At 54.4% G+C, this 24,437-nt stretch overlaps 1 protein-coding gene across 17 annotated transcripts in view; it reads right to left on the bottom strand.

Annotated features, from left to right (window-relative positions):
- The window catches only part of KCTD16 (potassium channel tetramerization domain containing 16), a 73,057-nt gene that overhangs the window by 6,642 nt on the left and 41,978 nt on the right, over window positions 1–24,437 (bottom strand). For 2 of the 17 annotated variants that reach the window (XM_072935136.1, XM_072935137.1), the window contains exon 3: window positions 15,317–15,536. In XM_072935136.1, coding sequence (XP_072791237.1) covers window positions 15,317–15,536 — 220 coding nt within the window. Of the gene's footprint in view, window positions 1–15,316; window positions 15,537–16,924; window positions 17,310–17,344; window positions 23,827–24,437 lie in introns of those variants that run through there. The other 15 variants (XM_072935134.1, XM_072935135.1, XR_012058095.1 and 12 more) reach the window with 14 other exon arrangements.

Below are 24,437 nucleotides of genomic sequence, written 5' to 3'. Positions count from 1 at the left end.
GCGAGGTTTGCAGCTGTTTGCATGCAGCTGTTTGCAGGTGTTTGTGTGTGTGCAGGTGTTTGTGTGTGTGCAGGTGTTTGTGTGTGTGCAGGTGTTTGTGTGCAGGTGTGTGCAGGTGTTTGTGTGTTTGCAGGTGTTTGTGTTTGTGTGTTTGCAGGTGTTTGTGTGCAGCTGTTTTCAGGTGTTTGTGTGCAGCTGTTTGCGGGTGTTTGTGTGTGTGCAGGTGTTTGTGTGCAGGTGTTTGCAGGTGTTTGCAGGTGTTTGCAGGGGCTGGGACAGCTCGTGCTTGTGGCCAGGCTCAAACTCCCTTCTCCAAAACCACTCTTCTCCGGGGGCCACGGCCCTCCAAAGGACCTTCTGTCCTCATTTCCACCGTTCCCTTCCAATTTCTGCAGCGTGTCACCGAGAAACAACCAGCTAACCAAATCTCTCAATGATCTCACCCTGCCCACAAACAGGAATTGTGTGCAGTGTCACCAGGAATCTCCATTCACTTCAGCTCGGCCTTCCGGAATGTAGCAATAACCACCTGGCCTGATGAGTATTTTAGGCCACTATCCAATTTTGACTTAGTTTTAATTTTTTTGTTTTTTTTAATTTGCCTTCCAGCATGCTTCATGGCTGTTAAAGCCCTTTGGTCCCCAGCCCTTCTCTCCCTGGAATATTTTATATATTATTTATTTATTTATTTATTTATTTATCTGTGTATATGTATATATATATATATGTATTTATGTATATATATGTATGTATATGTGTATATGTATTTATATGTGTACATGTATATACACATATATGTGTATGTATGTGTTTATATATGTATACATATATATGTATTTATGTTGGTATATATATATATACATATATGTATTTTATATATGTGTGTGTGTAAAGATCTCTATTCCCACAGCAGTATTTTTGTTCTCAGTCGCTGCTCGCAGCAGCTCGGGGCGGCCCCGGCAGCTCGTGGCTCCTGCCTTGGGCTGTCCCCGCCTGCTCCCGCTCCAGGACCAGCACAAAGGCCCCTTCGGTGCCCCTGGCCCCACAGCAAATTCCGACACTACACCGAGCCACGACAGGGACAGGAACGGGAATGGCTCCAAAGCCAAGCTGGTGCCTTGGAAAGCGGAGGGGACGCTCCAAGGGGATCCAGCGGCCGCAGGGGATGTGCCGGGGCTCGAGCCGGCGGTCAGGACCAATGGGGACCGATGATGGGGACCGATGGGCACTGATGGGCATTGATGGGCACTGATGGGGACTGATGGGGACCGATGGGAACTGATGGGGACCGATGGGAACTGATGATGGGGACCAATGGGCACCGATGGGCACTGATGGGGACTGATGGGCACTGATGGGAACAGATGGGGACTGATGATGGGGACCGATGGGCACTGCTGGGCACCGATGGGCACCGATGGGGACCGATGGGCACTGCTGGGGACCAATGGGGACTGATGATGGGGACTGATGGGCACTGCTGAGCACTGATGGGCACTGATGGGCACTGATGGGCACTGATGGGCACTGCTGAGCACTGATGGGCACTGATGGGCACCGATAGGCACTGCTGGGCACATCGGCACCGGGAGCGCACGGCGGAGCCCCGGCACCGGCAGCTCCCGGGAGGGGAGGGGAGGGCAGCACCGCCCGGGAGCGCCCCTGCTGCCTCGGCAGCGACTGAAGGGGTCGTAAACAGCAGAGAGAAAATTTCTGCCTGGTGACTGCAAATAAGCACCCAGCAGAGCTGTTAAAAGTTGCTTGCTGAAGAGAAAAATATGATTCTTCCAGTTTTATGGGCCATGTTCAGATAGCTCTTACTCCTGTGCCATAAATCCAATTTTCACATAGATTAAATGGAAAGGCAACAGAGGCTCTGCTGAATAATGCACGGATGGTGGTGGCTCTGTGAGGGGCAGGGACTGATCTGCTCCTGCTCACCCTGGGGCTGTGACCGGCACCCCAGATCTGCTCCCAGCCACCTCCCCATCCTCAGCCCCCAGCCCTGCCCGTGCCTTTTCCAAGGTTTTGTGTTCTCACAGAGCCCAGGGGTCAGGCGGGGCTGGAGCTGGCCGGGGTGGCCTGAGGTGTGGCCGCTCCTGCAGGAGGATGCTCAGACAGGCTGCACAGCCAGCACGGGCACACAGGCGTGCCCAGGGCTGGCATTTCCCAGCCCGTGACTTGTCTGTGCCAGCAGCAGCTTGGCGGTGCTGGGGGCACGGCCCTGTCCCTGCCAGGCTGGGGGGCACAGCCCTGAACCTGCCAGGCTGGGGGGCACAGTGAGGCACAGCCCTGTCCCTGCCAGGCTCAGAACTGGAGCACACACGACGCTTCGCGGTGGCGTCCAGCGGAGAAGATCAGAGGTGAAATTCCCCGCTCTGGGGTTTTCCTTTGGCTGGAAATTAATACTGAGTTAATGAGTGAATTAATTACTGGAAGTGGAATGGAATACTGGCAGAGCTTTAGCTTTGGTGTTATCCCTCTGGAAATGCAGCTCAGTGCCAGCTCAGCCCAGCAGGGATGGGGCTGCATGGAGCAGCTTCTCCCAAAGGAAAGCTTCTCCTCTTGCATGTGCCAGGACATTTGAGTTCAGGGTCCCTGGGCCTCGCTGGCAGCCCGATGGCATCACCACAGCCAGGCTGGCTGTGAGTGAGTCCTGCAGCCTTTGCTTGCTGAGGAAGCAGCACTTGAGCATGGCAATAATTCATGTTTGTAGTTCTCTGGAACAGCTTTCATCTCTCTGCCACTAAATGTCCCACAAAGCCACGACCGGGGAGCGTATGGTTCCTCTCTGTGAGCAGAGGCTCTGCCTGTCCCCTCCCTGCCCCTCCGGACCCCCTTGGGGCGGTGGCTCTGTCCCCTGTCCCTGGCAGTGCCTGCTCTGCTCTCTGTGCTGTTCCCTCCCTGTGCCAGAGCCCCCTGCCCTGCCCCGGGCTGCTCCCTGAAGGGGTTAATGTGTTCTGAGCCTGTTCTCCCGAGCTGGGGCTGGCTCCCAGGCAGAGTGCAAAAGTGATCTGATTTCCCAGTCTGAGTGTGGCAGATGTGTGTGTGGGAGGGCTGTGAGGGAAAGGGGGGCGTTGTTGTTTGTAAGGTGACCAAAATCTGCTCCACCAGATTGAATCTAACCCAGTTCCAGCCTGCTGGGCGGTGACAGCTGACACGGCACTGCTGGCACGGGCGAAGGGGGGCACAGAGCATGGGGGACCCCAGCCATGGGGGTGAGGGGCTGGGGGCAGAGGAGCAGGTCTGGGGTGGGAGCAGCTCCCAGGCACCAGTTTGGGGTGGGAGCAGCTCCAGGGCAGGTTTGGGGTGGGAGCAGCTCCCAGGCACCAGTTTGGGGTGGGAGCAGCTCTTCACATCATCCCTGATGCTCAGAGCTGCTCGCCCAGCCCTGGCCGGAGCTGCCTCGTGCCCTCCCTGGCACAGACTTTCTCCTCGTGCCCTCCTGGCACAGACTCTCTCCTGGCACAGACTCTCTCCTCGTGCCCTCCTGGCACAGACTCTCTCCTCGTGCCCTCCCTGGCACAGACTGTGCTCTTTGTGCCCTCCCTGGCACAGACTCTGCTCCTTGTGCCCTCCCTGGCACAGACTCTCTCCTCGTGCCCTCCTGGCACAGACTCTCTCCTCATGCCCTGTGCTGCCCTGGGCTGGGGGCATCTGCAGGTTGTTTGCCTGGAAATGTGTCTCACTTTAAGGTTCATTCGATGCTGTGAAGGTCAGAGCCCTGCCTGGAGCTGGGCCTGGCAGGTGAAAAGCTGTGCCAAATGCCAGCTTTAGAAAGTTCTTCCACTTCCCCCGTCCGTGCAGGGAACACTTGGCTGGGGCCTGGGCAGGAGCTGGAGCAAAGCTGAATTTTCTTTGTCATCCTTTTCTTTCTGTTCTCCTTTTAGAATAATCTGTTATTAATAGATAACTTAACAGACAATGGTAATAGATAATAATCCTATTAGAATAATTAGAATAATTCTGCACAAAACAATCTTTACAAACAGCATCTTTCTTTAGGCTCTAAAACGAGTCTCTGCCTGGGAGCTGTTGGTGAGGGAGCACGGAGCAGTGTGTGTGCCTGGCAGGGGCTTCTCTAAATGAACAAATTCACATTGTTCCTCCCTTTGGGAGTCCCCTCCCACCCTCTGTGGGCTCGGGCTCCTGGCTCTGGGTCTGTTTTCCTTCCCTTAAATCAGCACAGGACTGCTCTTGTGCCACTGCTGTGGCCAAAACTGCCAGGTGCCAGGAGGTTGTTTTTGGAGCTTGTTTTTGCTCTGTCCCTTTTAACCTTCTCTGGTTTTACAAATTAAAAGAATCTTTCCCATTCAAATAAGTAGTGTTTGAGCTGGGGAAAAACTCTTCAAACTGCTCAGGAATTGAGCAGTAAATCAGTGGCAGAGCCAGTTAGTGATGCTGGGAGACCAAGAGAGTCAGGGATTTATTGGAAGGGTTTTGGGAACACGCAGAGGAGGAAACCTCCCCTTTTGGGGTCAGAATTCAGGATATTTACCTCTGAGAAGCTGACTCTTCCTGGATCTTTCTGGATCCTTCCAGGGCATGGTGGTGTCTCCCTGAGAAGGCAGCAGGACCTCGTGCCTGAGACTCCCCAGTTTTTTAAGGTTATTTAAGGTTAATTAGGGCTATTTAAGGTTATTTAAGGCCACTCCAGATTTTCAGCAGCAGATAAAACCCCACAGCCAGCTGGTTTCCACAGGAAACACTCATTTTTTGGCTCTGGGGGAGCAAACCCCTCCGTGTGCTTTTTCACGGGTAAGGAATGTCCCTAGTGTTGGGGTCAGCTTGTTGGGACCCCAACAGGGTACAAGTCTGTCTCTGGCCCGACACAGCCAAGGAAGGAGCCTGGAATCTTTGGGTCATGTTCTCAAGGTTGTTTATTTTCCCTTATCTATAACATTCCTTCTCTGCCCTGCTGAGCCCTGGCTAGCAAGGAGCCATGGCGTTCTGTCTGCCCTCAGGGCGGTGTTTGCCTTTTATATCAAAAATTACGTATAGACTGTTTATAATAATGTGCCAATATCTAATATCTATGTTGGACCGAGTGTCTCTGCCTCAAACCAACAGAAAAGTGTCACCATCACAGCAAGACAGGGAGGACAAGAAGAAGGAAGGAAAGGCTGGGACATGCCCAAATGCCTCCATCTTGTCCCCCTGAATCACATTCTAAAAATCAGGCAGCAGCAGCAGCAGCATTCCCTTCTCAGGGCAGGGCTGGAAATGATCCAGTCCATCAACACCGCTCCTGGCAGGCACGTCAGAACCGGATCACAGAGCTCTGCAAGCAAGATCCTCTTTTATTTGCTGAACAGCCCCAGTGCTGTCACATCCCGACCCTCCTGCACCTGGGGGCTCCTGCTCAGGTTCCCTCTGTTCCCGCCCCGTCCCTCAGGTAATCCTTCATCCCTGCACAAGCCCTCAAATGTCATCTCCTGTGCTGGCTCAACGTGTCTGGTTTGTGATTAATCTGTCTCATGCCTGAGCTCTGAACCCATTTAAACAGCCTCAGCAGCCTGGGACTTCCTACAAGCTTTTCCATTTTCTTTTCTTATTTACTGTAGAAAATTGCTGATGGAAGAAAAAAAGAAGTTCCCCTTTGGCTCACTGCCCACAGCTTGAAGGGATGAGGAGCTGAGGTTCATCTGGCTGAGATGGGAAGGCAGGAACAAAGAGGGACAGATGAGAGTGAGAACATCTGGATTTGGGTCCCAGAGTGTCCCTGTGGCAGATTGAAGCCCTGAAATGCCAAACCCACCACATGAAGTTGTCCTGGTCTGTGTGGCCCCTGCTGAAAAACAGGGATGGAGGGAGGGGAAGGAAGATAAGCAGGGAGTGCATAGAATATTCACCCAGCAAGTCTGGGTTTCCTCTGGAGCCAGGGAATGTCCCCACCCTGCCAGCCTGTCCTGGTGATGTTGGCAAGGCTCTTCACATGACCCTGCTCATATCATGGACTCCTTAAGGTTGGAAAAGACCTCAAAGATCGTGGAGTCCAAGCATCCCACAAGAGCCCTGGGTGGTGCTCGGGAGGTGCAGGAGCTCCCACAGCTCAGTGCAGTGACCTTATCAAAGAGTTTTTCACACTGGAACACTTGGAGGTGACTTAGAAAGCAAATACATAACGTTTTTATGGCTGGAGTGTTTATCACCGTGTCTCAGCAGTATCCCATGACGTGAGTAACACTTCTAAAAGCACTTGGAGCTTATTTGACAGTAAATGTTTTGTGGCCATTCTCTGTTTCTTCCCCTTGTATTTTAAGCTGCTGAGCTGTGCCACCAGTGTTGATGAGCAGCCGAGCCCGGTGTGCAGAGCTGTGACTCTCTACTTTAAACCACCAGAAAAGTGCCACCATCACACCAAGACATGGAGGACAAGAGGAAGGAGAAGAAGGTCAGGACACACCCAAATTCCTCCATCTTGTACGCACATGAACCCCATTCTAAAAATCCAAAAATTCTATTTTTTCACCCTGTGTTCATTCAAATATCACACTACTCAAACCCTTGTGGCTTGTAATTCCTCATACAAAACTGGCAGCTTTTCCCACAGGCTGAAATCGCAGCCACAGTGTTTTTGACTGTGCCAGGGTCTCTGAACCCCTGCCAGGGTCTGGAGCAGCCAGGGCAGCCAGAGGGGTGTGCTGGGCTCTGACACGGCACCACCTCCCTGGGCTGCTGGGACCTTCCAGGTGGGCACACGGGCTGCTGCTGCTGCTGCTGGCACATCTGTACTGATGGTGGCACAGGGCTCCGTGCTGAAACATCTGGAGCAATGCTTGCTCTCAGAGCTGCTGGCCTGGAGCCGTGATCCTTCCGAGGTGGGGGGTGAAGGAGCCTCAGTGCCCGTCCCTGGAGGTGTCCCAGGAAGGGCTGGAGGTGGCACTGGGGGCTCTGGGCTGGGGACAGGGCGGGGATGGGCACAGCTGGGACTCGATGGCCCTGGGGGTCTTTCCCAACCTCAGTGACTCTGGGATTCTGGGGGAGCCCCCTGTGCATCAGACTGCTCCTCATTAGTGCAGCAATTAAATCATGGAGTAATTCCATAATCATGGACAAGCGTGTGGAGAAAGGGAAGAAAGTCTGAGTACAGGGGGTATAATTTTTCCCCTGTCTTTTTGAGTAAATGTTGTGGAAATCAAGGGAAGGTTTAGACGGCAGGCACTTAACCACTAAAGATTTTTGCAAGAGTCATTTCCACAAATGTCTTACAGCCCTTCTATAGATTGGGAGCCCGTGCTTTTAATGGACTGACAAATGTACACCAGCCCCAGCTGACTGTTGCTCCATTGCCTGGCTATCCAGATAAGAGGAATGCTTTCCTTTGATTGAGATCTTAAATCAATTGTTCCTTTACCCTGTGGCTGGTGGTTATTATCCGAGGAGAAGATAAAGTTCAGATGGTAAATTGTTAATATTGTAAGAAAAATGTCTGTTGTGTCCTGCTTAAAGTTTCCTGTCTGGATGAAATACACTCTGCTGTAATATTTCCGATTGTGTGCAATCCATCAGAGCCTCGTGCAGCAGCGGCAGTGCTGCCTGCAGCCCTGCACTGCCTGCAGCCCTGCACTGCCCGCAGCCCTGCACTGCCCGCAGCCCCGCAGCCCTGCAGCCCTGCAGCCCTGCACTGCCCACAGCCCTGCAGTGCCAGCTCCAGGGCAGAGCAGGGGCTCCCTGCGGGGCTGGGGCTCTCCTGGCACAGGGGTGAGCCACAGGGACGGGGCATGAGGGGCAGGGACAGAGCTGGGCCACACACAGCCCCTGCCCAAAAATGTGCCACATACAGACAGCCCCTGCCCCAGAGCTGCAGCCCCAGGGCTGGGGGAACCCCTGGGGTTATCCCTGTGCTCTGCCCTGCCCTGCTCTGCCCCTCTCTGCCCCACCCTGCCCTGCTCCGTCCTGCTGTCCCCGTGTCCTGCTGTCCCCATGTCCTGCTGTCCCCATGTCCTGCTGTCCCCGTGTCCTTCTGTCCCCGTGTCCTTCTGTCCCCGTGTCCTGCTGTCCCCGTGTCCTGCTGTCCCCATGTCCTGCTATCCCTGTGTCCTGCTGTCCCCGTGTCCTTCTGTCCCCGTGTCCTGCTGTCCCCATGTCCTGCTGTGTCCTGCTGGACCAGCTCTGGCCCCTGAGCCACCAGCACGAGGAATGTGGAGTCCTTAAATGCTTCCTGGGATTACTCACTCATTATTCATTGCCTTTTTGAGTTCCATGGCTACAGTAAGAACTGAAAACTATTTGGAGGCTCTTCCCTTATAGCTGTGTTACCAAAGATACCAAATTTTCTCTCGAGCACTCAAAACACATCGTCTCACATTTGCTTCCCAAATGAGCACCGACTGTAATCCCTCATCTACTCATCCCTCATTTAGCTGGGGTCCTAATATTTCACCTCCCTTTGCTGTTGAATTTTCACCTCTTGTCATCGAGAGAAATAGTTCTGTTATTTTGTAATGGTGACTCATGTTGTACCTTATGAACTTTAACTACTCTCAGGGTCATTCTCCTGACAAATTGCTCCAGGCTGTTGCAGTAATTATTTGTCCTTGGGAAGATGCATATGCTGTACCAAAGGTACCCTAAGAATAAAACAAGCTCCAGTATTAAAATGCCTGGTCTACCAGCGGAAGATTAAATGCTCCTCCTTTTGACCAGTTCATGCCTGTCCTTGAGAAGCAGAGATCAGCACCAAAATCGCCTCCCTGAAAGGCTGTGGGGGAAGGTGTATAATTAACACGAATGCATATAATTAGTTCTGATACATTCCTATTTTCATTTCAGTGTTGTGTTTCAGATCTGACAGCGATCACCAAGGAAACCAAAATCTGCTCTGAGTGTTCCCATGCCCAGAAAGGCGAGCGGGAGGCTGTGCTGGGGACGCTGCCCTTCACCTGGGCAAGGACGGGCAGCCCAGCGCTCCCGGCTGGCATCGGCCTTCTCCGGGGGTTTGGGGTCCCTCCGGGGGTTTGGGGTCCCTCCGGGATCTCTGGGGTCCCTCTGGGATCTCTGGGGTCCCTCTGGATCTCTGGGGCCCCTCTGGATCTCTGGGGCCCCTCTGGATCTCTGGGGTCCCTCTGGGATCTCTGGGATCCCTCTGGGATCTCTGGGGTCCCTCTGGGATCTCTGGGGTCCCTCTGGGATCTCTGGGGTCCCTCTGGGATCTCTGGGGCCCCTCGGGATCTCTGGGGTCACAGGTGACTTCCAGCACCCCCAGGCTGGGGCTGGAGGAGGCAGGGCAGCAATTCCAGGTCCTCTCCTGGCCGAGTGCCCTGCCCAGGTCCTGGGGGTGTCCAGCAGGCTCTGCCTGCTGCCTTTGGGCTCAGGGAAGGAAAGCAAACCCCACTTCATCAATAAAAGCAAAGTCACAGCCTGGATGTGGCCCAAACTGGGTGAGGGGGCAGCAGGGAGGGAAGGAGCCGTGCCCTGGTGGATCCCAGCTCCTGCAGCCCCACAGGGAAGGGGCTGGAGCCTTCCCCTCCCTCTGCGGCTCAGACCAGGGCCCCAGCCAGCCCCAGGTCCCACAGTGGCCCCTCAAACCCCTCTTTTTTTCCACACTGGCCCCTCAAACCCCTCTTTTTTTTTCCACACTGGCCCCTCAAACCCCTCTTTTTTTTTCCACACTGGCCCCTCAAACCCCTCTTTTTTTTTCCACACTGGCCCCTCAAACCCCTCTTTTTTTTTCCACACTGGCCCCTCAAACCCCTCTTTTTTTTTCCACACTGGCCCCTCAAACCCCTCTTTTTTTTTCCACACTGGCCCCTCAAACCCCTCTTTTTTTTTCCACACTGGCCCCTCAAACCCCTCCTTTTCCCACAGCAGCCCCTCAAACCCCTCTTTTCCCACAGCAGCCCCTCAAACCCCTTTCCTTCCATCTCTTTAACCCGGATCTGTGGCCTTGCTGCTGCTGCTGCTGCTGTGACAGATGCTGAGGGAGGCTGACAGCATTTCTGGTGTGAAAAGCAGGATTTCTTTGCTGACAAGCTGTTAAAGGAAAGCTTTACTGTCATGAGGCTGGCTCCCCTCTGGGTGGTTTTTGAGAGGGAATAACTCTGGCTGTGTTGGCTGGGGACGTGCAGGGGTGTCTCCCCGCTCTGGCAGAGGGGACAGGGCAGGCTGGCACCAGTGCCACCCCACAGGAACAGGAGGGTGTCCCATTCCACCCCTTCCAAGCAGGCTGCTGGATTTCTGGAGTGCTCACCCTGCAGGGTTTGTGCCTTTCTGCTGTGGCCGTGGCAGGATGGCAGCTGTCAATGCAGACCATCTCCCCAGCGCTGGATGACAGCCTTTCTGTTCTTCACAGGCACTTTGGGCATTGAATGATCTTCTTGACTGCTAACAGAATTTACAGAGCTGTGCAGCTCCAGTTGCAAATATTCACCTGCAGTGTGGCTCCCTCCGCTACCACATTCCTGATGTTTTCCATTGACAAGGATCAATAAAAACCTGTATGAGGAGACAGATAAATAAATGTATATCTGGATAACGAGGGGTAAATGGCTCTTCAGAGCAAGTTGGCCTCATAAATTTCTACTTGTCTGCATTTTTTCACATTTTGGCTAAATATTCAGCTCTGCATGCTATCCTCCTCACCCTGGATGTATCTGGACTCTCCAAGCTCTCTTCCATGTGCTTTCAGCGTTTTGCAGTGTCAGATGCTGCTCCCAGCTGTAAGAGCAATTACCTTTTATACTGTTTAAAAGGCAGAGCAATTTCCAGCGTTTCCAGCTGCAGGAAGAGGCTCCTGAGGGGCTGGGCTGGGCTGGGGGCTGGTTTGGCTCTGCTGGGGCTGCCAAAGCCGGGCTCGTGCTCGGGGCGTTGATGAGCCCCTCTCAGGCAGCCTGCTCTCCTTCTGCAGGCCCTCATTATTCACACCAATCTGTCTCTCAGATCATCTTCCATAGACACTCCAGATTAAATTTTCCTCATTATCATGATAGAACTGGATGAATAAGTGGCACATCTGTTCATGAAGTGCTTTATTATCTGTTCTGATGAGGTTTTGGATGAATAGCGGGATGACTTAAACACGGAGCAGAGAAATGCACACAGGTTTATGCATCATCTTAAATTCATGGCCAGTAGTGCCAACTCAAGGCACCTCATTTTATACAGAAGAGGTAATTATTAATTAGTGATTTGGGCCGATCTATCACGAGGACCAGCTTAATGAAGTGACAAGAGGAGACAGAGCAAACCTGACTGTGGAACAGCACTGATGGAGCCCCACGCATTGTTAAACTGGTCCTTGTTCCATCACTGCAAAGGAAAACTCCATAAATATTTTATCAACACTCCATTCTGGCCGTGTAAAACCAAATTGCACCAATAAATCTATTTATCCAGAAGTTATTCCCTAATCTCTTCCAGCTGCATCCCTCACAAAGGAGGACGCTGGTCGTGTGTCTGTCAGAGAGACAAAGGGCTGAGTGTTCCACGGACTGTGGAGGGGAGATCCCCTCTGAGCCTCACTCAGGATCCTGCTTGCTCCAGGCTGCTCTCACAGGCAGCAGAGCCTCGGCAGCCAAAGCTTGCCAGCTCAGGGCTCCCTTCTGGAGGGGGGATTTTTCTCTTCCACAAATTTTGCTGGACGCCCTGAGGAAATGCCCCAGTCCCAGTAAAGGAAGCCTGCTGCACTGGAGTGCACTGAGCACAGCCTGATACCAAAATCCCAGAGTGGTTTGGGTTGGAAGGACCTCAAAGCCCACCCAGTGCCACCCCTGGGACACCTCCCACTGTCCCAGGTGCTCCCAGCCCTGTCCAGCCCAGCCTTGGGCACTGCCAGGGGGATCCAGGGGCAGCCCCAGATGCTCTGGGAACCTTTGCCAGGGCCTTGCACCCTGCCAGGGAGGGATTCCTTCCCAAATCCCATCCATCCCTGCCCCCTGCAGTGGGAAGCACTCCCCATGTCCTACATGTAAGAGTTAATAACCAGTGATTATAAAAATGGGCCCTGCAGAGGAGGCCAGACAAAGGCTGAGACTGCTGTGTGAGCTTTAACTCCTCACTTTGGGATGTAAGCTCTGAGAACCCCAAAGGCTGCAGGGGTGCAGAATGCCCCTTTTGGGGTGGGACAGCAGCACTCGGCCCTGGCGCTTTGACAGGGTCTCTTTAGGGCAGGAAAAATCTCGAACCCCTCCTGTTGTTGCCTGGATAGCAGGAGAACAGTGAAGGGGTTTTGTCAGCTTTTATGGCAGAACAAACCTGTGAGCCTGCCCTGAGAACACCAAAAGCCCCGGGGCAGCAGGAGGGATGGACAAACACCAGGAGGAGGCTCCTCACCCCTGTGGCCTCTGCCAAGCCAAGTGCCCACCAGGGAGGGGATCCTCAGGGATTCCTGTGGGAATTCCACAGCAGAGAAGGGCAGAGAGCGGGTGTGGGTGGGCTCTGCTGCACACACAGAGCCAGATTTCTCATTTAATAGAGAAAGAATCTCATCTAATCCCTTCTGATGGTCTTTTGCGGTCTTGAACTATGTGAAAATATTTAACTTCCGTCTGAAAATATATAAGGAAAGTTAATTTAATATATCACTTAAAGAACAGGTCATTGTACACTCAACTCTCTGCCTTACTAAGGCATTAAGAGCTTAATTTTGGGCTTGAGCTGGGATCTGGGAGAGCAGATGCATTCCCTGCCTCCAGGCTCAGGCCTGCAGAATCGCTCCATTAAAACATGTTAATATTTAATTTTAAAATATCAATTGAATATTGGCACTTTCAGAAACTGCAGAAAATGCAGCTTGCCCCAAACTCTACTCAGGCTATGCTGTTGCCTACAGATTTTGAGATGCTTTTCTTTTCTCATTGTTTTCCCAGATTTAGAAAAGGTCTTTACTTTCCAAATGAAGTAGGGCTCAAAACTGCATTGCTGTTGTAGGAATTTTAAATTTTTTGGAAGTGCTCTGTACTGCTCAGTTCAGACCATTGTTTTTGAGGTCTGCCACAGTGGCAGATCCTGCACAGAACATTTTTGTCTCCTTCTGAAGATAGAATCAATCACGTCTGCTCCTGACAAGCCCTGAGGAGAAGAACATTTATCAGTATCTATTAGAAGAGTCTAAAAAAATTCCAGAAATGACATTTCACAGTGAGGGTATGATCTGGTTGGAAAATAGCAGAAGTTTGATGCTTTCCCTCAAGAATTCTGTGCTGCCTCCTTATATAGCTGCTGTCATCACACCCTCCCCACACCTCACTGCTCTTACTTCACCAGCTCCTTTTTATACATTCCCACGTCAGTGCAGGGGAAGTTTCCAAATGGGGCCTGAGCAGGAGCCCCCAGCCCCAGGGCGCTGCTCCTCCTCCCAGGCCCCTGGAGCAAGGATTTGGGGGCTGTGCCCGGCTGGAAGAGTGGGCAGCCCTGGCACAGGTGCCCAGAGCAGCTGTGGGTGCCCCTGGAGCCCTGGCAGTGCCCAGGCCAGGCTGACAGCACTGACTGGGACAGTGGAGGGTGTCCCTGCCATGGCAGGGGGGCACTGGGTGGGATTTGGGGTCTGTCCCCCGGAGCAGGCTGGGTTGGTTTGGTGGCTCTGAGGCACAGTGAGGGACACAGCAGTGTGGCAGGCACATTTCTTCTCTCTCTCAGGACTTTTCATAGAGAGACACAGAGGAAAGAAAGAGAAAACCATTTCTATTTCTGCTCCTTGTTTTCCCATGTGGAATGTGTTTGGAGAATTGTTTCCCTGGGGTGATGCTTGGTTGGATTCTGTGAGGATTGTTTGAGCTGATGGCCAATCCAACCCACTGGGGCTGGGCTCTCAGAGAGGGCCAGAAGCTGTGAGTGAGTTAGATATGGGAGTTAGAAAAAGTAGGTTTGTAGTTTTAGTACCTCCTTTAAATAGAATAATAATGTATTATAGAATAGTTCTGATAAAGAATCATTCTGCCTCTGAGCTAGAGTCAGACATCAGCATTTCCTCCTGCCTTTGCACACAGCAGAGTCCCTTTGGCTGTCCCGGGGCCCTTTGCTGGCACACAGCAGGGCACGAGGGGACAGTGTCACAGTGTCCCTGGGCACTGCTCTGCAGCACACCCAGCACTGCCCAGACCTTCCTGTGCTTCAATTCCCCACCACATGCATTTCTCTGGAACAGTAAATTCAGCGGGCCCATTAAAGCAGATTATGCACTAATAATTATGCAAATATTCCTTCAGTGAAACTATAAAAAATCTCATGAAGGTTTAGCACATGGCTATTATGGGAGAGGAATATGTGACAAATGAAAATGAAGATCGTCGTTAACTTGAAGGAGCTCAGGGAATTTTTTGCCATAATTTAAATCCGTGATTTGGGACATCTTTGCAGGTTTAACCCGGAGGAGATTGCTCATAGCAGTGCTAAAATCCAGCTGCAGGGTGGGAATGTGTCTTTCCTGGAAAAGAGAGCTCAGTGTCCTCGGGAAGAGCTGCAATGCTGTGTTAGGGCATCTCCACACAGCAGGGTAAGGTTTGTGCTGCCAGTGGGCAGCCCTGGGGGAACACCCCCACTCCTGGCCCAGGGCAGGGCTGGGGGCATCCCGGGCTTGGCTGCTGCCCTGCCCTGCCCTGGGCTGTGCCAAGGAGCCCGGCCCAGAGCATCCAGGGCATGGGCACAAAGCCCTGGGGGAAGGAGAAACCTGCTTCATTTCCTGCAGCTGGCTCAGCATCCAATAGAACGCCTTGTCCTTTATTAACTGAGACCTCCAGGGGCTCTGGGGCTGCAGGTACCACAGAGACAGGAGAGTGCTCAGGGCTGAGGGGTCTATCCCAACGGAAATCCAAAAGAAGCAATTTTTCATTATGCTTGGATCTATCCCAACAGAAATTCAAAAAAAGCAATTTTTCATTAAGCTTGGGCCCGGTGATGTCAGAAACCTAAAGGGTGACCCCAGCAAGGCTCCAGGGCTGCTCACGGGGAGGCAGGGAGTGTCTCATGGGCAGCAGGAGGGGCCAGCTGGAATGGTTCTAATGAATAATGATCCATGTTTTATATGATTAAATTTTGTTATTCTGTTTCATATTAATAATTATGCATATAGATATAGACTATATAGATATCGATGATAATACAGATCTAGATATAGAGATAGATATAGATATATATATATACATATAGATAGATACAGACTTGTTCTCTTGGCCTTGTGATGAAAATAAAATCTTACAGCTCCATGAGTAGAGCCATTGAATTTAGCACTGGGAATAGCACTGAACACCCATTCCCAGCACATTATGTTAAAATTGCACATATTACATGCCTTTATTGGATTAAAAAAAAAAAAAAAAAGGTAGCTTAATAGCAAATTCAATAGAAGAGGCAAGCCCACAGAGAAAGCAGAACTCACATTTTGGCTCCCAGGTATCCAGCTGGGCCAGAGCAGGATGGAGTCAAGGCAGATGCCTGGGAGTGACTGGAGAGGGGAGCTCTGGATTCCTCCTGGAGCTCTGGATTCCTCCTGGAGCTCTGGATTCCTCCTGGAGGTCCAAGGGCATGGTTGGTGCTGCCAGCAGGCACGGTCCCTCGGCCACGGGCAGCATGTGTCCTGGCACTGTCCTGGCACTGTCCTGGCACTGTCCTGGCACTGTCCTGGCACTGTCCTGGTATTGGAAATGCAGGTGAAGCTGGTGGGCAGAAATGCTGGTGTCTGACTCCAGCTCAGAGGCCGAATGATTTCTTTATTATAACTATACTGTAATACATTAATATTCTATTTAAAGGAGGTACTAAAACTACAAACCTACTTGTTCTAACTCCCATATCTAACTCACTTACAGCTCCTGGCCCTCTCTGAGAGTCCAGCCCCAGTGGGTTGGATTGGCCATCAGCTCACACAATCCTCACAGAATCCAACCAAGCACTCACCCCAGGGAAACAATTCTCCACACACATTCCACATGGGAAAACAAGGAGCAGAAACAGAAATTGTTTTCTCTTTCTTTCCTCCTGCTCTCCCAGCTCTACCCCCGGGGCCACTCAAGGTCACAGACATCACTGCCCCCTTCAGTCACCACCGAGTCCCAAAATCAGGAATCTTTTCCTCTGGTAAAAACCAAGTCAAATTTGCTAAAGGGTTTGGATGTGGCGGCCTGGAGTGGCACGGGCACAGCTGCCCAGGAATTTGGTAAGAGGAGGTGGCTTTTGTCCCTCCTGGCTGCTGCTTCCTGGCATCCCTGGGACAAAATAGCCCAAAGAGCTGAGCCTTGTTTTCTTTTCTCCTCCCATAAAGTGGGCATAATAATAAAAATACATCTGGAAACTTGCAAAATGTATGCCACAGAGAGGATGTTTGTAGTATTAATGGTTTTAGTGATTTTTTTAATGAGTCTCTGATGAACCCATTTTTCTCAAGCTTTTTTTTTTTTGGAGGCAGCTCATTAAGATGCAGTTTAATTACTGCAAGTTTTGCTTTTCTTGCTGTGCTTTACAAATCCCGACCCTTTTGGGATGATTTTGGAGCCATTAGTGATGTTTGTGTCACCCCAGCCCTGGTGGGTGCCAGTGTCACACCCAGAGCTGGGGCAGCGTGGGGCACACCCGGGATGGTGACAAAGCTCAGGGCTCCTCTTCCCACGGAGCTCAGGGCACGTTTTCCCTTCCTCCCCTCCATTTCCATTTCCATTTCCATTTCCATTCCCATTCCCATTTCTATTTCCATTTCCATTCCTATGTCCATTCCCATTTCCATTTCCATGTCCATTTCCATTTCCATTTCCATTCCCATTCCCATTCCCATTCCCATTTCCATTTCCATTTCCATTCCCATTCCCATTCCCATTCCCATGTCCATTCCCATTTCCATTTCCATTTCCATTCCCATTTCCATTCCCATTTCCATTCCCATTCCCATTCCCATTTCCATCTCCTCTCTGTGTGCTTGGGAGGAGGCTCCCCGTGAGCCAGGGCCAGTCTCTGTAGATGCCCACGAGTCACACAGACCACGCCAAACGCCGGCTTTGTCTTTGGCCGAGTTTTATTTATCAAGAAAACAATACTACAAAACATGGGAAACATCTGCATCAAGTAGAGACCCGCAGACACCGCGCCAGTTTTTAACCTGCTGTATTTACAGAGTTCTCCCTGCGGAGCCCCGGCACGGCCCCGGGAGAGAACCAGGGCGAGCAGGGGTGTCCGTGCCCCGAGCCCGGCCCCAGCCCCAGCCCCAGCAGCAGTTCGCTCCCGGCCCTGCTCGGCACAGGGGCGGCTGGAGGATGCTCTGCTCCCCCGCCTCGCCCTCCTGCCCCAGGGATCCTCCTGTGACGGGTTTGGGCACGGCAGGAGTTCAGCCCCAGCCTGGCAAGGCCAGCGGGACCTGCAGAGTCACCCCTGACCCCTGTGACCTGCAGGGTCACCCCCAACCCCTCACCCCTGTGACCTGCAGGGTCACCCCTGACCTCTGTGACCTGCAGGGTCACCCCCGACCCCTCACCCCTGTGACCTGCAGGGTCACCCCTGACCCCTCACCCCTGTGACCTGCAGGGTCACCCCTGACCCCTGACCATGACCTGCAGGGTCACTCCTGACCCCTGTGACCTGCAGGGTCATCCCTGACCCCTGACCATGACCTGCAGGGTCACCCCTGACCCCTGACCATGACCTACAGGGTCACCCCTGACCCCTGTGACCTGCAGGGTCACCCCAACTCTGTGACCTGCAGGGTCACCCCTGACCATGACCTGCAGGGTCACCCCCAACCCCTCACCCCTGTGACCTGCAGGGTCACCCCTGACCCCTGACCCCTGTGACCCACAGGTTCCCCCTCCCTCCTGCTCAGGAGCAGAGGGTGGCACAGCAGAGGGACTGGGCACAGCCTCCCCAGGCCCAGCTCGTCCCAGCTGTGGGGTGCTGGATCAGCCTTTGGGGGTCGGGGCTGTCCCTGGGATGGGGCCCCTCTCCTGGGACACGCTCTGGTTTGTCTCTTGCTCCCAGCCACTCGCCCTTATGCCAGCAGCGGGCAGAGAGTAGGGCCAGCACTGCCCGCCCTGCTCCCAGCCAGAAATACATCGTGGGGACATAGATAGATAGATAAATATTCCTATATATAAGCTCTCTTAATTAGATAGTTGTAAGGCAGATTTAAATCATTTTCTGGTATCACCTGGTACCGAAGGGAATCTCTCCTTTCCGTGCACATCAGCCCGTGCTGCGTGGGGGAGGCAATTACATCCTCACTAATTATTGTGCAGGTGTTCCACCCCAGCACCCGCTGCTCCTTCACACCTGCCCTGAGGTGCCAAGCAGACCAGGCAGCGCTCAGAAGTGCTCAGCTAACCAAAATCCTCTTGCTGCTCCGAGTGCCAGCGGCAGGCAGGGAGCAGAGCCCTGCTCAGACCTGGGGCTGTGCTGGCCGGGGCTGAGCCCCGCTCTGCCCAGGGGCAGAAGGGTGCCCTCCGCTCCCCTGCGCTGCCCCAGCCCCTGGGCTCCAGCCAGGGCTGCTTCGTGGGCAGAACTGCCCCAGGGCTGGCACCCGGGAGCACAGGCAGGGCGTCCTGCAGGGCTGTGCCAGGACGGAATCCTGGCATCTCCTGGCTGCCAGCACCGGGCTGTGCCACAGGGAGCTCAGCGAGCATCCCTGTGGGAACATCCCCTCCCCACGGGGGACACAGCTCCCACAGCCCCCACGGGAGCAGCACTGCAGCACCCACAGCCAGCCCGGGGCGGCACCACGCTGGGAAATGCTCAGAGATGGAGCCCGGGGCTGCTCCCGGGAAGGGGCAGTGCAGAGGGCTTTCCCCCGAGCACAGCCAAGCACTGCAGATAAAACAATATTAACCAGCCCAGAAATGACCTGGGGAGAGCCCCACTGCCTTGGAGGGAGGGTAACACCCGGCCAGCTGCAGGGAAGGGGTTACATGAGCCAGTGCTAATCCCCTGTGAGCAAGAAAGCCTGGATGGATCCATGGGTGCACCTCTGGCAGTGTGTGTGACCGCTGAGGGCTGCCAGCGCAACCTTGGTGCTGGCCTGTGCCCTCCCTGTGTGCACCCACTGCGAGCTGGGCTGGCACACACCAGTACAGATCAGTCACTGTGAGCTGGGCTGGCACACACCAGTACAGAGCACCCACTGTGAGCTGGGCTGGCACACACCAGTACAGAGCCCCCAGAGCTGAACTGGGCTGGCACACACCAGTACAGAGCCCCCAGAGCTGAACTGGGCTGGCACACACCAGTACAGAGCCCCCAGAGCTGAACTGGGCTGGCACACACCAGTACAGATCAGTCACTGTGAGCTGGGCTGGCACACACCAGTACAGAGCACCCACTGCGAGCTGGGCTGGCACACAGCAGCTGCCTGCAGCTGGCCCCAGCACACCCAGCAGGGCTGGGCTCCCCCGTGCAGGGTCCCCCCGCCCTGCCCCAGCCCCTGCCCCAGCCCCAGCCCCTGCCCCAGCCCGGGGCAGCTCTGCTCCTGCAGCGATGCCAGAGCAGGGGTGGCAGCAGCACCTTCCCTTCCACCTGCCAGCCTCTGAAAATGGCATTTTCAGCTCTTGTAGCACGGCCACCCTGCTCAGGGCACAGCTGTGACTTCGTTTCTCCCAGACCTCTCTCTTTCCTGGTACTCTTTGCACCAGGGCAATACAGCAGGCTAAAAGCTACAGGTTTTTTCACATACCACAGCAGAAACAGTCACCGAGTTATATTTGTCAGAGTCACAGTAGTTTATGCATATTTGCTATTCACAGACTGCAGAATATTGCCAATAACCTCACTGGTGGGACTGACAACACGGATACATGCATTCAGGTGAGACCATTAGCAAGGATGTCTATACTGTATTAAGCACATTCATTTTTTTAAACACCTTCCAGTAAAATCGATTCCTTTAAATTTGTAGTTAAAACTTTTTGTTTTTTCCACAATTACGCACAAAAGAACCTGTAAACAGTTTGACATTACACTTATGTACAAGTGAACCACGTTGGAAAGTCGAGAGGTAATTCAGTGGGTGCCACTTAATCTACATCAATGTGCAACAGACCGACTCGGCCTCAGCGGAGTCATTGGTGCTGAATGAGGTCTGAAAACGTACCGAAAGCAATGCCCCAGCGATGCCCCAGCGATGCCAGGGGCACACAGCCCCCTGCACCCCGTGGCTGGGGAATATTGCACTGGCAGTGCCCCAGCACAGCCCCACGGCCGTGGGCAGCCGGGGGACCTTGCAGGGACATCGTCCCCCTGCCATCATCAGCAGCACGCCCGGAGCCCGCGGGGCCCTGCCACCCTCCCGCTTCACCTCGGTCCTTTTCTCTGTGGAACTCCAACTCCTGTCTGCTCCAGCATTGCTATAGTTCAAAATCTGCAATATCCTACTTAGAAACGGATTTTTTAGCCAAGTGACATCAATGCCAAGAAAAATAAAGAATGTCTTTTTATAATATAAATAATTTAAAAGTGCTTTTTTTTTTTTTTTTTTTTTTTTTGTGTTCTTTTACTATTAATCTACAAAACCCCGCTGGGGCATAAACTATCCATAAGACTGGACAATTATTTTGTACCATGATACACATGGGGCCTTATGCATAAAGTACTCTGAAATCAAGGCCGTACTGGCAGTGCTGGGGGCTTGGGGAGGGCAGGGGGCTGGGGAGTTCCTCCAGCCTTGCCAGGGTTGGGAGGGCAGGGAAGGACACGGCTGAGGGACTCGGTACGTGATGGCCATTGCCAGGAAATCCCAGCCCTGTCTTCTCCTCCAGCCCGCAGCGTGCAAATCCAATGCACAGATGGACTCCCCAACTCAACCCCAAAGCGCTGGGCTCCCCAACTCAACCCCAAAGTGCTGGACTGACTCCCCAACTCAACCCCAAAGCGCTGGACGCCTGGCACTGCCCCACGCCTGGCACTGCCCTGCCCCAGCCCCACGCCTGGCACTGCCCTGCCCAGCCCAGGCTGCCTTTCCCTGCAGGCTGGGCCGGCCTGTGATTCCTGCAGTTGAAGACCTTTATTTCTGTAGCACTGGAGAGCAATAACCATTTCATCTCAAACTGCACACACGAAGGCCACATAAATCAAACCCACTTGGGTGCGTTTCATTTGGTCTAATTTTCCCCCAGTGATTAATCATGGAGCAGGCCCTGTCCCTGGAACACACACACACACTCACACACACAGTCTCACTCACACTCACTCATACAGACACACACACACTCACAGACAGACAGACACACTCACAGACAGACACACTCACACATTCACACTCACACTCTCACTCACACACCCCAACGCCTGCTCGTCTGCCCTGCACAGCCGCCTGCAGCCCAGAGCACTGGGGATTCAAAGGGAACATCTGCAGTGCCAGTGTGAGGTTTGAGCTGCAGCCTCCTGCCGAGGACAAGCTGAGCTGTCCTGAGGCCGTGCCCTGCCGAAAGCTGGAGGAGAGCTCTGCCTGCTGCCCAGCTCCTGCTTGGTGCCAGGGAGAGGGGGCACAAGGTGCAGGACACGTCGGATAGGGAGAGAAAAGTGCTATCAGCTAACCACGGAATAACTAAGCAGGGCCAGATCCGTGGAGCTTGTACAAAACACTGATTTCCGTGGGCAGGTTTGAGCCTGTGAGCGGAGGGTGGCACGAGAGCCTGAATTCCAGAGGGAGGGAATGTCCTGAGCCCCCGGCTGGCCCTGGCCCAGGCCCAGCAGTGCTGAGCCTCTTCAGGGAGCGTTTCCCAGGCACAGCTCCGGCAGGGGCAGGCACGGCTGCTCCTCCAGCCCCAGCACCCAGAGGTGCCCCAGGCTCACACCCCACCCTGCAGCTGCATGGCTGGGAGGGGTCCCTCCTGCAGCCAGCTCCTGCCCACCGACCCCTCAGGACAGGTATTGCTTCCCTCCTCAGCTGCTGCAAGGTGCACCCGACCCCAGGCACAGCTGGGGGCTCCTGGGGACCCCAGGGCTCCCGGGCACCCTGCCCAGCCCGGGGCGATGGAGCCCCGTGGGCACCGAGGCTGCTCCGGTGGAACTGCTCCGGGAGCGCAGGACAGCGGTGCAGGCAGGGCAGCAGCTCCACTGCAGCGTCTGCGCTGCAGGAGGGGAGCCCTGGACCCTGCAGGAGCTTCACTGAGCCAGAGTCCGAGCTACCAGCGCTGGCACTGCCCACTTTCATTGTCATATATATATATATATATATATATATATATATATGGATATATAAAATCTTCTTCCCGTGCCTCTGGAAAACGAATGATTGCTCCCAAATCCTCCTGCTCCCAGCTGGGGCTCTGCAGCGTTCTGTCCCTCCCAGTGCCCAGCAGCCCCAGCCCCCGGCCAGCCCGGGGGTCCCCACGCCTGTGCCCAGCCCCAGCCCCTCCCTGGCCAGTCTGTGCCCCCTCCCCTGTCCCGACCTGGGGCTCGGGGCAGTGCAGGAGCAGCCCAGAGCTGCTTTGCTGCAGTGCCAGCACGGCACTGGCACGGCTGGCACCCGCGGGCAGGGCCGAGGGAGCTCCTCGGGCTGGTTTTGGGTTTGCTCCTGGCACAGCCCCGCTCCTCCTGCAGCGGCGCTCAGAGCCTCCGGCTGGGCAATTTCGGGGGCAGAGGGGCCGCGGTGCCCGCTGTCCCTGCCAGCTGGGACAGCCGCTCCTGGCACACACACCTGGCACCTGCAGAGCCAGAGTCGCCCCCAGCATCCCCACAGGGCCCGGAGCCAGCCCTGCGGCTTTCCAGCACTCCTTTAACAGCCGAGAGCCTCGGGGAACACGGGAGGGACAGAGCATCCCCAAAAACGGGATACCTGCTGATGGTGACACACACCCAGGGACTGCCCCCTGGTCTCCACGGGGACACGTTTCCAGTGCCCCAGGCAGGGGGAGCAGAGAGAGACAGGGAGATGGATTTCTACGGTTCAGCCCTCACAGGCCTGGAGAAAAAACGGGACATCCACAGACTAAAAAAATGCTCTTTTCTGAGAAAGTGCAGTTATAAGGAGAGAGCCAGAAAATCTTTAAGCAATATATATTGATATATATATACATATATATATATACACAGAGATATATATACACACATATATATATATATGCACATATATAAATACACATGCTTAAACCGCCGGGGCAGGGCTGGGGCTCTGTGCTGTGCTGCTCCCTCCTGCTCTCGCAGAGGGCACGGAGCCCTCGCCAGCCCGCCCTGCCCGCTCCGGGGCCACACCAGCGTCCCTCGGGTGGGCCTGGCTGTGCCCTTAAGGTTTTCAGCTTGTGTAAGACTCGAGTTTACAAACAAAAGCGTTTGTCATTGTGCTTCCAGGACTGCAAAAATATCGTCCCCTACGAATAGAAACGTTAAGGTGAAATAGGCAGATCAGGCAGTACTAGAGATGGGTTTTGGTTTTGGCGACCTAACAAACAGTTATTATTGGGAATTGCTTTCGTGTCGCTCAGGATCTGCTCCAGGGTGAGGAGGCCGCTCCCTGCCCGCCCGCAGCCTACAGGTGGTACTTCCGCAGCAGTTCGGATTGCCAGGGGTGCTTCCTCTCGGGAAACCTCTCGGGGATTTTGATCTTGAGGAAATCCTGGATACATTTTTCCAGCTCCTCCTCAATGGAGAGCTTCTCCTTCGCTGCCTTTTTCTTGCCGGAGTTGGACTCGCGGGAGCCGGAGGTGAGGGTCCGGAGCAGGTCGCTCTTCCTGCGGATCTCGGCCTGCTGCAGCAGCTGCACCGGGCCCTTCTTGGCCGGCCGGTCCAGGGTCTGGATGTTGGGCTGCCGTGTGACGGGCCCGCAGATGACGGTCTCCTGCGGGGAGCTGGCCTCGGACTGGCTGTCGCAGCTCGACGTGGACAGCTCGTTGCAGGACGTGCCGCTCTCGCCCTCCTTGTCGCCCTTGCCGCTCTTGCAGCAGCAGTCACAGTGGGACGAGGACCAGCGGGAGGGCTCTCCTGCAGGGGGACAGAGAGCCCGGGGTTACGGCGGCTCGGACCCCCACACGGCCCGGGACAGGCTGCTGAGCCCCCCGGGCCAGCAGGGCAGCCCGGCCCCAGGAACCTGCAGGGGGACAGAGAGCCCGGGGTTATGGCAGCTCGGACCCCCACACGGCCCGGGACAGGCTGCTGAGCCCCCCCGGGATGTGGGGCAGGAGCAGGGATGGAGCCGAGGGGGCAGAGGGACCCACCAGCTGCCGTCAGGCACAGCTACAGCAGAGACTTCATTACCACCGAACAAAGTCTTTGTAAGCCAATTAAGACCTATTAGATGCTAATTTCACTTGATGAATATTCACCAACAATGGGCACATCGCGGGTAAACCAGGAGGCAGAAGGGACTTTGCCCCGATAACCAGTTTGGTTGGAGCCCCGGGCCAACCTCAGTGCCACGGGTGGGGCTGGGGTGGGGGCATTGGGAGCCTCTGCCCCCCACGGGAACGGGGCTGGGGGCATTGGGAGCCTTTGCCCCCCACGGGAACGGGGCTGGGGGCATTGGGAGCCTCTGCCCCCCACGGGAACGGGGCTGGGGGCAGCGGGAGCCTCTGCCCCCCACGGGAACGGGGGTG

Source organism: Taeniopygia guttata, chromosome 13 (genome assembly GCF_048771995.1).
Source record: "Taeniopygia guttata chromosome 13, bTaeGut7.mat, whole genome shotgun sequence".
Lineage (NCBI taxonomy): Eukaryota > Metazoa > Chordata > Aves > Passeriformes > Estrildidae > Taeniopygia > Taeniopygia guttata.
This window is presented reverse-complemented; position numbering and strand designations above follow the sequence as displayed.